A 15505-nucleotide genomic window follows, 5' to 3' on the forward strand; every position below is an offset into this window, starting at 1 on the left:
GCTGGGAGGCGGCAGCGGCGGCGGCGGTGGCGCTGCTGAGAGGCAGGGACCCGAGCGCGAAGTGTGTGGGAGTCTACGAACTCAACCCCTCTCTACCCTCCCCTCGCAGCCATCCCCCTCCCTCCCCGCTCCCCCCCCTCCCTCCATAAGCGGGAGAAATAATGAGCGAGACCGGGCGGCAGCAGCAGCAGCGCCGAGCAGCCCAGGCAACGCCAGAACCGCTCCGACAGCGGCGGCGGCGGCAGCACCAGCAGCGGGAGCGAGCGCAGCGCTAGCGCGGCGCGGGGATAGCCGCGCTCCTTCCCGACTCCTGCCCACCTCCGCCGCTAGCTCCGCGCTCCGCTTCCACCTCCTTCCCCTCCTCCTGCTCATTCACTCTTTCCCTCACGCTCCCCTCCTCCTTGGCTTCTCCCTGCGCCCCGCCAGCCCTCGCGCTCTCCCACTCCCTCTGCCCGTCCTCCCCGCTCCCCTCCTCCCGCTCATTCACTCGCCCCTCTCCCTTCTCCACTCTCTTCCCCCTCTCTCCTTTCTTCTCCTTCTTTCACCCTCCGTCTCTCACACCCCCTCCATTCCCCTGTCTCCTTTCTGACACTGCACTGCAGCTGCTCCTCAGCCCTGCCCCCTCCCCAGTGAGAACAAACCAGCAACATTGCTTTCTTTCCGAAAGAGATTTCTATTGATCCGATTAAAACAAATACCTTAAGAAACCCCAAACGCAAAAAAAGAAAAGAAAAAGCCAAAACAAAAGGGAGAACCTTCTCCCCGTAGCAGCGGCAGGAACTGCAAACATGATGGCGGCAGCTCCCATCCAGCAGAACGGGACCCACACTGGGGTTCCCATAGACCTGGACCCGCCGGACTCGCGGAAAAGGCCGCTGGAAGCCCCCCCTGAAGCCGGCAGCACCAAGAGGACCAATACGGGCGGTGGGTATCGCTTCCACCTCCCCGCTGGCCCCATCCCCCGCCGCCCGCCCCTGCCTCTCTCCCTCCAAGCCGTCCTCCCTCCCTCGCGTGGCCGGGACACCTCCAGCCCGAACCCGGCGGCTCTCGCGCCCCTGCCTCGCGCCCCCTCCCCTGCACCTGCCCCGTGCCTGGTCGTCCCGGACACATTTCCATTTCTGTGTTTATCATTCATCAAAATGGCGACCGGGTTTTCGGACTAGATCTATCTTTCTATTTAATCTGTCCAGAGGCTGACAATTTAAAGATCCTACACCTGGGCAAGGGGGTCTGTTCAGGAGAAGGAGGAGGAGGAGGAGGAGGGATGACCCCCGAGTGAGGTGATGGCTGCCCGAAGATGCGCGCTGCATTTAACAGTCTGATAAAATAAATAAATAAATGGCACTTGGGTAGCGGATTGCAAATGATTGGGGCACCAGAGAGTTTTCTCTCTCCATCCCCTTGCTTTGGGCCACAAGTAGTATGCAAAATCTTGATGAGTGCATGCTGTTACCGCACTTACATTGCTGGTGCAAATATCTCATTGATTTGTCTTCAGGGGTGTGCATACGAGGGTGGGGGTGCCTGGTACGGTGACTTGTTAGTTAACATCCTGCGCTTCCTTGGAAGATGAGTTATAACGGGACCGGTATCGCTTCTTCATTTGTACTGGAGTCATCTTAACAATGCACCCAATGCATCGAGGCAGAGGTGAAATTTATCTCCAGCATGTGCATTAGAGACGGAGGGGGGTCTGGTGAATGGCACACCTGCAAAATTTGGAACCTTCATTCATATAAGGAAACTGGATTTACCGGGCGGGGTGTTTAGTATTTAAGACATGATCAGGCTGAAGGAAATTAAAGTTTTTGGAACTGGTTTTATTTTCTGAAACATTTCATTTCCCTTTTTCTTGTTTCATCCACCCCCTTTCAAAAATTATATTATTTTAAGAAGGAACATTATCTAGTCACTTTTAAGTGAATCTAATGTGAATGGTTCCTAAGCTTTTTAATATTAGCGAAAATCTTCTTAGGGTCCTTTAATTAATGAGCTTAAACAAGATCATGGTAGACTAAGAAGTCTTGCTAAAGAAATGTACCAGGATTACTTAGATTTGTCAGTTCACATCACATTGAGTTATTTCCTGGCGGTTACTGAAGGCTTGGAATACACCCCTTCAGTTTGGGTGGATTATTTGGAAGGGGAATGATTGTTTTGCATACTTTGAGTAGGATATAGACAGTGGCTAATTGTAGTCCTTACAGTGTTTGCTAATGACAAACAAATAACTCATCACTATTTTCAGAGCTGGACTTCTTTCTTTTTTCAATATTTTAAGTGAAGATTTGTCTCTTTATAAAATCTCTGAAGTTTTGTTATTTCATTTTGCCATAGTAACCACAGATAAAACTGGAAGACTTCCATGTTTGGAATAACTGGAATTTAGTCATCAGTTTCTACACTGCTGCAAAATAATAGAACATGTTAAGATTTTAGTTCCAAGTGTGAAAGTATAAATCCAAAAAATAGGAAACATTTTGAACATACTTATTTTGTGTAATTGGCTTACTTTTGTTCTTTAAAAAATTTAACCCCATGTCCTCTGCAGCCATCTAGCCAATTCTTTAATTGCTGTTTTTCCACTCTGAAGGGTGGAGATGGGATAGAAAGTTTAAAATATGTTAACCAAGTATATTTCTTTGCATTTTTCAGAAGACGGCCAGTATTTTCTAAAGGTTCTCATACCTAGTTATGCTGCTGGATCTATAATTGGGAAGGGAGGACAGACAATTGTTCAATTGCAAAAAGAAACGGGAGCCACCATCAAGCTGTCTAAGTCCAAAGATTTTTATCCAGGTAGGTGCATGGTAAAGAGATTTTTGATGACTCCCCAAGGGAAAGACAGAAGATCTCGTGTGTTGTGTGATGTCTTCAAAGACATTTTTAAACATTTGTGGAGACTTCATAGGTTTGCTTTCTTGGAGTATATTGTGGAGGATAAGTGAGACTATTTCTACTGCTGATTATGTCTAGTTTCTATAATTGATAAAATTTTTTTGAGTCTGTGATTTAGACTAATTGTAAGATTATTCTTTTTTGTTGTTTTAAAAGATTTTCTTATTGGGAGGGGTGGTAAACCTTCAGAATTTAAAAATTAGAAACCTGTACAGCTGTCATTAGGAAATAGGATTCCTCTGAAGTTTTCAGACATCATTGTAATGACAATTAGTCAAGAGTGAATTTAGCAAAAAAGGGAGGGAGGTGGGGAGGGAGACTTCTAAAAGAATGGACCATTTACTTCTAAATCCATTATGTGCATCTTTCTGCTTCATTGCTTTGTTTGTTGGCCCTGGAGTGAAGTGGACAAGTGCTGCCTCTTCAATTTTTTAAAATATTGCATTTTAAAATGTATTTGTGACACATATATTGAGTATATTATATAAGAAGTACAATAATGCTTCAAAATTTGTGCTACTTAAGAGCTGTATATATGATTAAAGTATGTTAACAGTTTGTGTGATATAGTAACCCACTGGAATATGACAAGTTTCTTAGGCAGTACTATTTTTTATTGTTGCTAGTTTTCACTGTGTTTTTTTATATCAAGTGTTATACAGCTCTGCGTGTCCATCTTTTTTTTATGATTTTGCTATACATTCAATGGATTTTAAGTTTAACTGGAAAACATAATTGCATAGTGTCTTTCCTAGATAAGACATACTGACTCAGTTGCTATTACTTAGAACTAGCTAGCAGGGTGACAATTTTGGGGGCTATTTTATCTTTATGACCGAGAAAAAAAAATAATTGGGTGCTAAGGGGGTCTATACAGATTATTTTTATTTTTCTGGTGAAAAAGAAAAGCTGATTTGCTTTCAGTGATCTATTTCAGTAAGAGTTCTTTAATACAGCAAAGACATCTGGTCTGAATATACGCAGAACATTTGGAGAATTTTTATTTCATAGTCAATCGCTTGGTGGTAGAAATGTGCTTTTATACTGGATAAGAAGGTTGTAGAATTGTTGAAACTATCATTTGATTGCATAATTTAAATGCTACATTTTGGTGAACATTAAGTTTATTAAATTAAAATATAATCTATCAAATATAATACTCCTCTAAAGTTTGTTTTCTCCAAGTGTCATTTTGCAGAGAGCTTTTCTTGACTCTGAAACTTTTGTTATGCATTAAGAAAGTTTGCTAACATATTCTCATTCATATGTTTAAAAGGTATATTATGATGAAAAAAATCAATGCTTAATTGTGAAAACCTTTAGTACAAATAAAAAGACTCAAAAGAGCTTGATTGCAGAATTAATAACATGATAGTTCTAGGAAAAGAGATGCACTGGTAAATTAAATTCACTGTCAATAGACGAAAATGAAATAGATTTTTTTGCATTATACATGAGGTGGTATCAGATGTGCAGGGATGCTACAGTAAATTGATGTTTATCAAGGTTATTCCAAATAGTAAATTAAATGCCTTTTCATCTGAATATAGTTTATTTTCAGTAGGTTGGAAAGGGTGCACGGAAAATTAGATCTTTTGTTTTTAGTCCACTTAGTTGTGCATTTTTTCCTTATTATACGGAAATTGCTTATTTTATTTATAGGTCTAAGGCTTGTTATTTGTATAAAGTGAGAATATCTGTTGGATAAAACGGATAGCTGGAATGAGTTGAATAAAATTTTGTGTCTAGTGACGTAACCTAGTGTCGGAATAAAAGAAGGCTTATACTTTGCCTGTAACAGGTGGAGACCAAGTCACACAATACGAAATCAATTTTCAGGATAAAATAAACCTTGTAGTATATAAGAAGCTTTACGAATTCTGAACAGTTTGTATTAAAATGTGATTGCAGTGATGTTATTTACCTATTTGGACAGACATATTCTCATTTTCTGTTTACTTAACTGTCTTTCTGTTCATACTTGACCATAAGCCTATGGAATTATCTAAGGTTCTGATATTGTTCAGCATAACATCTTCTTAGCTCCTTTCAACTTCCATAATTTATTTATATATTAGGAATTCTTGCATTGCACATCTCAGACACGCGAAAATAAAAAGCTGTGATTTATGTTGCTGAGATACAAGGAAAATCTTGTAGAATTATGTTATCATTTGGAAACCCACTTATTTCTGTTTCATTTATTTATATATATATATATATATTTATTTATATACACACACACACACACATATATATGCATATAATTTTTGTGTTCTATTAGAGTGAACATACTAAATGCTTATTCTATGAAGCATTGTTTTGGTTTGATAAGAGAATATATTTGGGAAAAGGTGTACTTTAATTGTATAACCCAATAGATTTTCTCAAATTATTTAAGTTTTGAAACAGAATAGATCTGGGTGTGATTGTCGGTTTCATTCAAGAAACAGGCCAACAGCTTTAGAATGTAACTGTATCCATAAGGTTTAGTTAAAATAGTATATTTGTGAAAAACTTTCTTCAGAGCTTATAACACAGAATATGGAAACACTTTGGGGACATTTAATACATTTCAATACAAGTAATATATGCACTGCTTTATTGTAGTCAGTATCACCTCTTCAGATTAATCCTATCTGTTTTCCTTTCTAGCTCTTTCTTATTTATTTATTTATTTATTTGCTTAGGCTATATGCTTGAACTATTTTAAGCAGGCTTGCCTTTCTGATTTTTTAAAACTTAACTTTGAAATGTAGAAAACATTTATGCCATGTTAATTGGTAGGAATTTAGAGTCATACAGCTGATCATTGCATTGTATATTTCAATATGTCATATTAAATGAAATAATTTTGAGAAATTATGTGAGGCGGAATTGCATTTTACAATTGTTGTAATGGAATAAAACAAACTGCAAGTAGATATGTTTTTCATTGTGATATATAATTAATTCATTAACCTATTTTGTTTATCTAAATCTTAAAGAATATTGATTTATTACTGGTTTAAAACCATTTAATTTTTCTTATTAGGTTAAAGCAGTCTAATATTATTTATTTATATTTTATTTTCATAAATAAGTTACATAAAGTTTTACCTTGTAGTTAAAAACGTACTCTCATTTTGGGAAGTAAATTGCTATACATCTTCTCTGAATAATCATAGTGTTATTTTGTTATTTTATTTAGCATATGAAGATGTATTTAGTTTTCCTAATAATAGATTGGTTTTGTAATTTAGAATTATTTAATACATGATTCAGGTGACTACTGGAAAAACTGAATACATTTTTGGTAGGGAATCGTAAAGGATGTATAAAATAGATGTGTTCATAAATCTTAGCCTTGAGATCACTTCACAGCTTGTTCCTATTTCATTGTTATATGATCCTGGAGATGCTCATTATATTAGTCAAATAACAATCCTTCGCAGTGATTTCTGTATATACTTGTACATGATTTACTATATTTGTGATTATAAAAATTATTTGTGTTTGATATAAATTACTTCCTTTAGAACTATTAAGTTGAAATTAGAAACTTTAAATCCTAGATTCAGTACATCTTCATTTTATCACTGTATAACTTGGGTTATGCATATTTTTTTAGTTACTAGCCATTTATATATCAAAAAAATTTTTAAAATCATGAAAAAGCAGAATGTAAGTGATTTTTTTCTTATAGTGAAGGAAAGGCCCCAAGATACCTTTTTTTGGAGTTAGGGAAAATTCAGTGTCCAATGTAGCTTTTAGGGTTGAGATTGTATAAAATAATCATTTTATGAACATCAGAGGAGTTAATGGCATTTAAGACAAATTACTTTTGGTTTGTTTCTTTCATTACTGAGAGTAGATTAGTAGTACATTGTGAATACTCTCTTTATAGCTTTTGAAAGTTTCAGTATGTACTTTATTCTTTTGAGTTGAATACAAAGTATCTAAAATTTTTAATATACACTTTAAGATAAAATAGTATGAAAATAGAATTGTAACAGGTAGAAAATAAGGTGGTATCATTTCCAACATTGTTGAGAGCGTTTAAATGGGTAGTTGACAATTATATTGTGCTATACATTTGATTTTAGAATGATCAGATGGTTGTGGACACATTATTAGTGCTTTCCATAAGTCCTACTATTACAGTTTTTATATTTGATGTGCTACCTATCTCGGACAAGTTTATACGCTGACGACTATTTTTCACAGTTGAAAAGAGGAACTGTAATCTTTGACTTAGATGTCTTTGAAATTTTCCTTTTTTTTAAAAAAAAAAGATTCATTTAAATACACCGTTTTCTTATTTTAAGCAATACACAATTACAATATATGGAGAATATTATTGGCATACCATGACCTATATTAACATTGTAATTTCTGAACAACATAGTATGTGTACTTAACTCATGCTTGCAAATGTTTTGTGACATGGTATGGTATAAAATTAGCATTAGAATCTCATCTATTTAATTTTATTCCGTTGTCTTTTATACCATTGATTTACTTATGTTATAGAGCATCATTAGTTTTTATGTACAATGATAATAAAATTTTCTCTTTGAAGCCTCTGAACTTTGGGGAAAAGTACTCATTTAAAATTTATGACACTTTAAAGAAATGCTCCTAACAAAACTGCCTTACAAATATTACCCTTGATGATTTTAGGACCAGTTTAAAAATAGTAAATGCAATTGATAGAATAACTCAATATTTATACTTTGAAGATGTTTTTAATCATGTATTAAAGGGAAAAATAACCTATGTCTTGAGAACTCCTTGGGTATGTGATATCACTAAAAGGTAGACCAACAAACCATCAATCAAAAAAAAAAAAAAAAAAAGCCTCATGTGCATTTTTGTTTGTTGTTAGCTCTGGTTAACGATAATTAAATTGTAAAGCCATTAAGCGATACAAATACCATGCATGCACTTCTTGAACACTTACCATGTCACCTGTTAACTAAAACTCAACACCTGACAAAAAGAATATTTTTCACCATAAACTTATTTCCAGTTCACTAGAACCATGTATTAAAGTAGAAGTTTTGTGAGCAAGTGTAGCTTTGGGAAGTAAAGGTGGAGGATGAGGATGGGAGATTTGTGCTTGATTGCCAACTCATTTCCATCTTTGGATACAGCTCTAGCATAAAGTTAAATAACATCTGCAGAGGTTTGACTGACAAACATCTCTCTGGGACTCATCATTGCAGCCTACAGCAGGTGCATTCAGCTTTGCAGTCTTTCCCAAAAAAGAGGTTAGTTTGTTCTAACATTTATCAGTAGACCACTGGGAGCAGGTGACTAGAGAGAAGAGGTTGGTTGTCACTTGTCCAGTGCTGGAATACTACAGGTAATTGGACTGGACTGGTGGGAACCACAGTAGTGTGTGTCTCACATTGCACTGCAGCTGCTGGGGAGCTTAATTAACCTGACCCTCAGAGACTGAAGTGTCAGGGCATAATACGCAACACGCAAGAAGTGAAGCAGTACTCTTCAGTACTTTGTGATGCTTGGGTTGGCGAAGTTTCTATTTTCTCCATCTTATTTTCAGATTTGGCATCAACTATTGTATATTTTAATCTGGAAATACTTGCAATGAAAATTATTTTCCTTGAATCTGATAAAATCCATATAAAAAGAGGATGGCTGCTTTAGGGATAGAAATCCTTAAAATAAACCTTAAATAAGAAGTATTTAAATTTCTCTTTCCCTCAAGTACGTTTTGAAAGTATGAGTAATTTAAAATAAGTTGACATATATTGTAGGTTCCCTCCCATTATCTTAGATTTGCATGTTTGTATTATGTTTATTTTCGAAGGAGAAACAGCCAATGTAAATTTAAGGTGTGTCTTTTTTAGCACATTGGGGACTTTAAGAAGCAAAGTTCAAAACTTTGCTAAATGTTTTGAAGTGTTTAAGTTATGTAGACAAATATAGACATCTGAAATATTTTTAAATGTTTCAGCTTAACAGACACGTTCTGTTAAAATGGTTCTTTCCCACGTTTTATCATAAATAAATTAAAATTTATTAAGTTATAAACCCTAAAAATGAGTATTATTTGTAATGTTTAATTAAGTCCTGACACACTGTGCTTTCATGACAAAATTTTGTGTGTTCTATTAGTATTCCCCCTGAATATAGGCACCACTTCCCACAGTCCTATTTATTAGTTGGTCTCATATGGAAAACGGGTCCTAAGCCAAAATTGCTCTTTACCTAAATCTAGCAAGATGATATACTATTTTAAAATAATTTGGAATCTTAGATAAGCATTTGGAGTTTTTTTGAAGCAATGTTTTAGTTTTCATTCTTCTGTTCACTTTACTAATTTGATATTTTTGTTGATTATAAGCATCAGTTTACCTAAGAGTAATTCAGTTGTGTATTTTGCACAGATCTTCTTTTTTATAACCATATTTCTGAAGAAATTTTCATCTGTATTGCCAATAACTTTGATTTTGAAGATTTTATTTGCAAGTACAGTATTTTTAAGTTAAATATGAATAGTAATAAAGTAAAATGACAGTAAGTATCTCAAGAGAGGTCAAGAAAATCATTCCCATACCTGTAACTATATATTTCATTTTTCAATGCAAGTTTTTCAATTTTGATTTTGGTGCATTGTTTCCTTATCAGTGCTCATCAATACAAAAAAGTACTTTAAAATTTCACTTATTCTTTACCATAAGTTAAAAAATTTTTTTTATAAAGGAAGCATTGAATAGGAGGAAACATTTTAAAGACTACAAAGTTAAAGAAAGGGATATCATGTATATTTACAAACTTTTAGATATTTTCCATATTTGCAAAGCTATAAACCACTGTGTGGATATTCTTTTCCATGATGAATCGTCATCGTGAAAACACATAGTACCTGCGGCTCCACCGCTGAACTTTTGCTGCTTCCTGCAAGGCCTGTCTTAGCATCGTTGACAGGACCAGATGAAAACTGAAATTAGTATCTTGAATTTTTTTAACAATAAAACAATTCAGGTAAGATTATTTGGTGTGGAAAATAAAACACTTTTTGATCATTATTAAATAAATTCAGCTTAATAATATACAGTTAAAATTAATACTGTATGTTTTTTCGTATGATAAAATTTTGAGAGTTTTGTTCTGAACTCAGTAATTTAAAACAAATTTTAGGCTACATTTTGAAGTTTTATGTAATAACTTTTCCATGTTTTAAGGATTTTTTAAAATAGCAGCTATTTATTAAAGACTATGCAATTGTTTTCTAAGGGAAATTTTTCACAGAATGAGCTCATTAGTTAAGAAGAATGTTAAGACCTGCTTTTTTCCTTGAATAGACTAAATGTTCATTCCCAGTATTTGATTTGGAAAAATAATTCTGATCTTATAGTAAAAGTTTGCCTTTGTTTAAATTGTCAGTTTGCTGTTGTAGGAATTAGATTGTGAAATTACCGTGTTTTAAGTTACACTAATTTGTAGAAAGAAAGCAATAATTGGTATAGGGTAGTACATTTTTCTTCGCACAGAATTATGGGGAATGCGGTCCATGTTTTTGTTTTCATTTTGTTGTATGTTATTTTAGAAAAACAGTAGTTTTTCAATTTTGGCAACTGTCAGTTTCTGAAGGAGTTATGATCTCTTTTCAAAGTGAATTCTTATTTGGTTTCTTTAAAACAGGTTTGTTTTTTTTTGGTTTTTTCCTGAACATAGTTTCATTCTTCCTTGTGAAATTTGTCTGGAAGTTTTTCTCTTGTTGATTATCATGAGTATTTACCAGCTTCTTACTATGAACCCAGGTGTAGGCCTCTGTTTGACCACCATAATTTAAAATTTCAAAGCATCTTTGTTTAAAAAGTGTTAGCATCCCCTTATTTACGCTGAAAGTCAATGAACTTTAATTGTTAATGTCCCCTAAGTTGTGCTTTAAATATATTATATGGCATCTCTGTCAGAGACTTAATGGCAACACTCAAAAGTAACAGAGGCTTTATGTTTAAATAAATTTGGGAAATATTACAGTTGTGGAACTTAGTGATGAAATGAATGGAGTTTAGATTAAATCTGCACCAGAACTTCATCATTTAACAAAAAGTTGAGAAAATGAAGTTACAAAGAGATTAATAATTTATGCATGGTTTTTGTAATGCCAGTAGTTGGCTTGTAACTTTTTAATAATTTTCTGGATCTATGGAAAACTCGTAATAGCTATTTTATCCTTGTCATATTTTGCTCCATTCTTTTTGTTGTTGTTTAATTCCTTTTTGGATATGAGTTTGAGGAAATATACTTTAACCTCTATCCCTTAGTTTTAAAATACATAATGCTTCTCTTTTTTTGTAATGAAATAGAAAGCACACATGCTCTTTAGAAGTTACTACATATTAAAAAAATACGATCGATTATATTGTGTGGAGAAATAGTTAAGATATTTTCTACCTTCCTATAAGTATATAGTTTGAAAATGGCAATGATTTCAGAGTTCTGTGATTTCTGATGTTATGTTACTTTTTTTCATTTGGAATATATATGAATGTATATAGATTATGTATGCGTGTATATGTATTTAATTTTTGGTAAAATAGAATTGACCTTGATTTAAAAAATTATATAGACCTTCAAAGTCAAATTTCATTTTCAGGGGTATATTTAGTTTACGTATTTTTATTTCTTATAAAAAGCACTAAGTATTACATACGACAAACTTCTTAAAGTTCGTAGAAATATCCATTATCTTTTAACTCCATTTATCTACAAACTTCTTGAAGTCACATTTGGCTAGGTATTCATAGTAACTGGCTAAAAAAGACAACTTACTGTACTTTTAAAAAATAAACATGAGACAATGTAAGTAAAGGTATAAATCTCTTGTGTAATAATGACTAATTTAATAATGTTACTGTTTCCTGTTTTGTTTTTATTTATTTCATTAAATGGGTACACTTCTAAGTAAATCAGAATTTTGCTGTTTCTGATGTTGTTTTGGTGGTATAGGCTCATGGGCTACTTTCCAACATAGCTTTAAAAGTACTTAACATGATTTTGAAGACTTTTTCTTCTACAGCTTTCTTACTTATAATTAAAATTTTAAAAATTGTAATTTTCACTCACATCAGTTGATTAATTGGATTAATTTCCTTTGATGTGGGTAAATTAATGTCATCCTTCTTCCTTGTTGCTATATATTCAGCATATAACCCAGTCCTTTGTACAGGTGCTGCTAGAAATTTCAATGAATGAAGGAATAAATGACTTGAGGTTTCTTCTGCGATATGCTCATGTAATATTAATAGATATAGAAGTCAATTCATCTTTCATTATTCACTACTTTTTTTAATGAAGACCTTTTTACAAGTTTGTTTTCAGCTACATTACATATATTTCGATAAGAACATTCACTTCTAAGTATAAGAACCTATAAGCAGTATATGTTCTTATCGACATATATTTAATATAGTTGAAAAAAGTATAGTTGAAAAAAGCCATGCTTTCTGGACTTTTTATTGTATTCTGAGGGGAAGCTTACTGAGCAATTTAGTTTTCCATTCAACAATTCCAGTGAATTTTGTTTCATGACACTGGTTGCAGTACTCAATGTTAACACCATACTTCACTACATTCACTAGGTTAAGTGCTTATGTATAAAATTGGCAGTTCTGGACAGGTGAAATAATGTGTTAAAAATCAAAACAAACAAACAAAAATGGATATAAGTATTAGGCTAGGTATGGACCAAGTATTAAGAGAGAGTCTAACAGGTAAATTTTACTTTCAAAACTGCCTTGTGTGAAGAAAGCTAGTAACTGACATTGCGGGGAATACATCACAGCCATCTTCAAGGTGAAGACCATTTAAAAAATTTCTCTGACCTAAGCAACATGAGCTTAATTAAGATTTAGTTATTGATAGCATAACAAAAGTATCTATATTACAAGGCTCTGTAGGATAAAGTCTGGACTGTGAACCATAAAGTTGGTGTGAGAAGAATGAGACTTTCTGCTCCTGGAAAGATTCACATCCTTGGAAACTCTATAAACAGGTCACTTTGAGTTAGAACCAACTCAACGACACTTAACAACAACAACATACTTAAGTCATGTTATGGTTTATGTTTGACTACGTGTATAGCCCTGGTATTGCATACAGCCCTAGGAATAAACATTGGACTACACACTACAAGGTTGGTCATTCAAACCAACCAGCTGCTCCACAGAAACCCCTAACAGGGTTGCTATGAACTGGAACTGACTCAGTGGCGCACAACCACTAATCATGAAATACAAGTATTTTTCTTGTATCGAGTACCTTGTTTGGATTTTGTTACAGTGAATCAATGACATTGAAAACTTTTTTCTGCCTAATACTTGTTGTTGTTGTTAAGTGTTGTCGAGTAGATTCTGACTCTTAGTGACGCTGCATAGGGTTGCTGAGGAGTGGCTGGTGAGTTTGAACCATCTACCTTGTGGTTCAAACTGACCTTGCAGTCCAGCGTATTAGCCCTCAGCACCACAGCAGGTCTCCTTTTCCCTCATACTTTGTCCCTTATATGTTTACAAGCTTACCCATTTCTTTACTGATATAAACCAGTGGAGTAAAATAGCATTTAGTCTGCCTCTACCTGACTGTAGCTTATCCATACCTGCCTCCACCATGCCCAGACTATAACAGTTTGATGGACATTTATGTGTTCCCTCTTTTAAAGGTTGTATTGTTATTGTTGTTAAATGCTGTAGAGTTGGTTCAAACTCATAGCCACCCTGTATAGGGGTTCCAAAGAGCAGCTAGTGGGTTTGAACCACTGACCTTGTGTTAGCAGTGCAGTGCTTATCCTACAGTGCCACACCAGGACTTCAGAAGTTAGAGCTAGGTATAGAAGACTCTGAAGATAAAAATCTAAAGTAAAGGAGTAAGATGAAACTAAAAGTATATATGAGGGGGCTTTAAAAAGCTTATGCAAAAATGAAATTAAAAGGTCATTTCTTTTATCATGGTGTGGCACTGTATGATAAGCACTAGACTGCTGACTGCAAAGTCAATGGTTTAAACCCACCAGCCACACCTTGGAAACCCTAAACAGGGTTGCTATGAGTCAGAACCAACTCAATGGTGCTTACTGTATATTAGTGTTGAAGGATAAGCACTGAACCGTAAGGTTGGTCTGAACTACAAAGTTGGTGCTTCAAATCCTACAGCCGCTCTTTGGAAACCCAGTACAGGGTTGCTATACGTCAGAACTAACGCCTTGACACTCAACCAAACAAATATATGTATGAAGTTCTGGTGTGGCGATGTAGGATAAGCACTGGACCACAAGGTCAGTTTGAGCTGCTAAGTTGGTGATTCAAGCAAACCTTGCAGTCCAATGTATTAACTCATAGTGCCAGTCCAGGATTCTGTATATATATATATATATATATGTTGTTGTTAAGTGCTGTCGAGTTGGATCCGACCCATAGTGACCCTATACAGGGTTTCCGAAGAGCAACTCGTGAGCTTGAACCGCTGACCATGTAGTTCAAACAGCTTTGCAGTCTGGCGCATTAACCCACAGTGCCACACCAAGACTCTCCAAGACTCTCTCTATTTATATGTATATATAATATAAATATCCACTTATCATAAAGTTTGGTAATTTAGTGAAGTGAAAATTTTGTTTGCAAGTTAAGAATATTTCTATTAGTGGTATAGTCTTTGGAGAAGAGGTTAGACTTAAAAAAAAAAACTTCAAAAAGGAGCTGACAGTGTTTTGAAGGTTGAATATGAATTTGAAGGACAGGGATGAAAGGCCATTTGATGCAGAGAAACATAAAATACATTGTTGTTGTTAAGTGCTGTTGAGTTGGTCCCGACTCATAGAAACCCTGTATAGGTTTCTGAGGAGTGACTTGTGGGTTTGAACTGCCAACCTTGTGGTTAGCAGTCCACTGCTTATCCTACAGCACCACACCAAAAATATGTAGACATGGAAATGAAAACAGATACTGGTATATTCAGGATTCCAAGCTTAGTTTGGTATTATTGGGATTAAAAGTGGATATTGCTGTATGTGTTTGGGATGGGAAGGCACTAGATAGAGTAATTGTATTATATATGAAAAAGAAGTAGGCCTGGTTAAAAATCTTAGAGACCTTCCTTTGCAAGAATTATTATAAAGAAAAAACATGTCTCTTTTGTCTGAAATATAACTGACCATGGTTTTGTCAAAATATATTTATCTATCTGTTTAGGGTCGCTATGAGTCCACTTGATGGCAGTACGTATTTATCTGTATAGATAAAGATATATTTAGGGTTACTTGTACTCTGAAGGAACGATTGCCCTAGTTGTCAAAAAAACAGAGTTGAATATTTGTGGAGAGTCTGGAAAAGAAGAGGGAAAGGTGAAGAGACAAGGAATACATGAAAGGAATTTTAAGAACTGTAAGAGATATGTTTTATTAAGCAATTATGTAGTGAATGTGAAAGAAACCTGGAGATCCAGTGAGGGATATATGTCTGTGAAGATGTCATTGTATGCGGGAAAACACTGAAGATAGAAGCTTGTTTCTGACTTATGTTCACTTTTACGTGTACTGTTGTTTTATATATATATATATATATTTGAAATCTTGTGACTTGAACCATTTCTTTAACTA

The 15505-nt window shown here is 34.9% G+C and overlaps 1 protein-coding gene across 2 annotated transcripts in view; it reads left to right on the top strand.

Moving 5' to 3' along the window:
* Positions 1-493: 493 nt before the first annotated feature.
* The window catches only part of LOC102826306 (RNA-binding protein Nova-1-like), a 182390-nt gene continuing 167378 nt past the window's right edge, over positions 494-15505 (top strand). For both annotated transcript variants that reach the window (XM_006835372.1, XM_006835373.1), the window contains exons 1-2: positions 494-924; positions 2656-2799. In XM_006835372.1, coding sequence (XP_006835435.1) covers positions 789-924; positions 2656-2799 — 280 coding nt within the window. In that variant the 5' untranslated portion in view covers positions 494-788. The remainder of the gene's footprint in view (positions 925-2655; positions 2800-15505) is intronic.

Source organism: Chrysochloris asiatica, unplaced genomic scaffold, assembly GCF_000296735.1.
Source record: "Chrysochloris asiatica unplaced genomic scaffold, ChrAsi1.0 scaffold00017, whole genome shotgun sequence".
Taxonomy (NCBI): Eukaryota; Metazoa; Chordata; class Mammalia; order Afrosoricida; family Chrysochloridae; genus Chrysochloris; species Chrysochloris asiatica.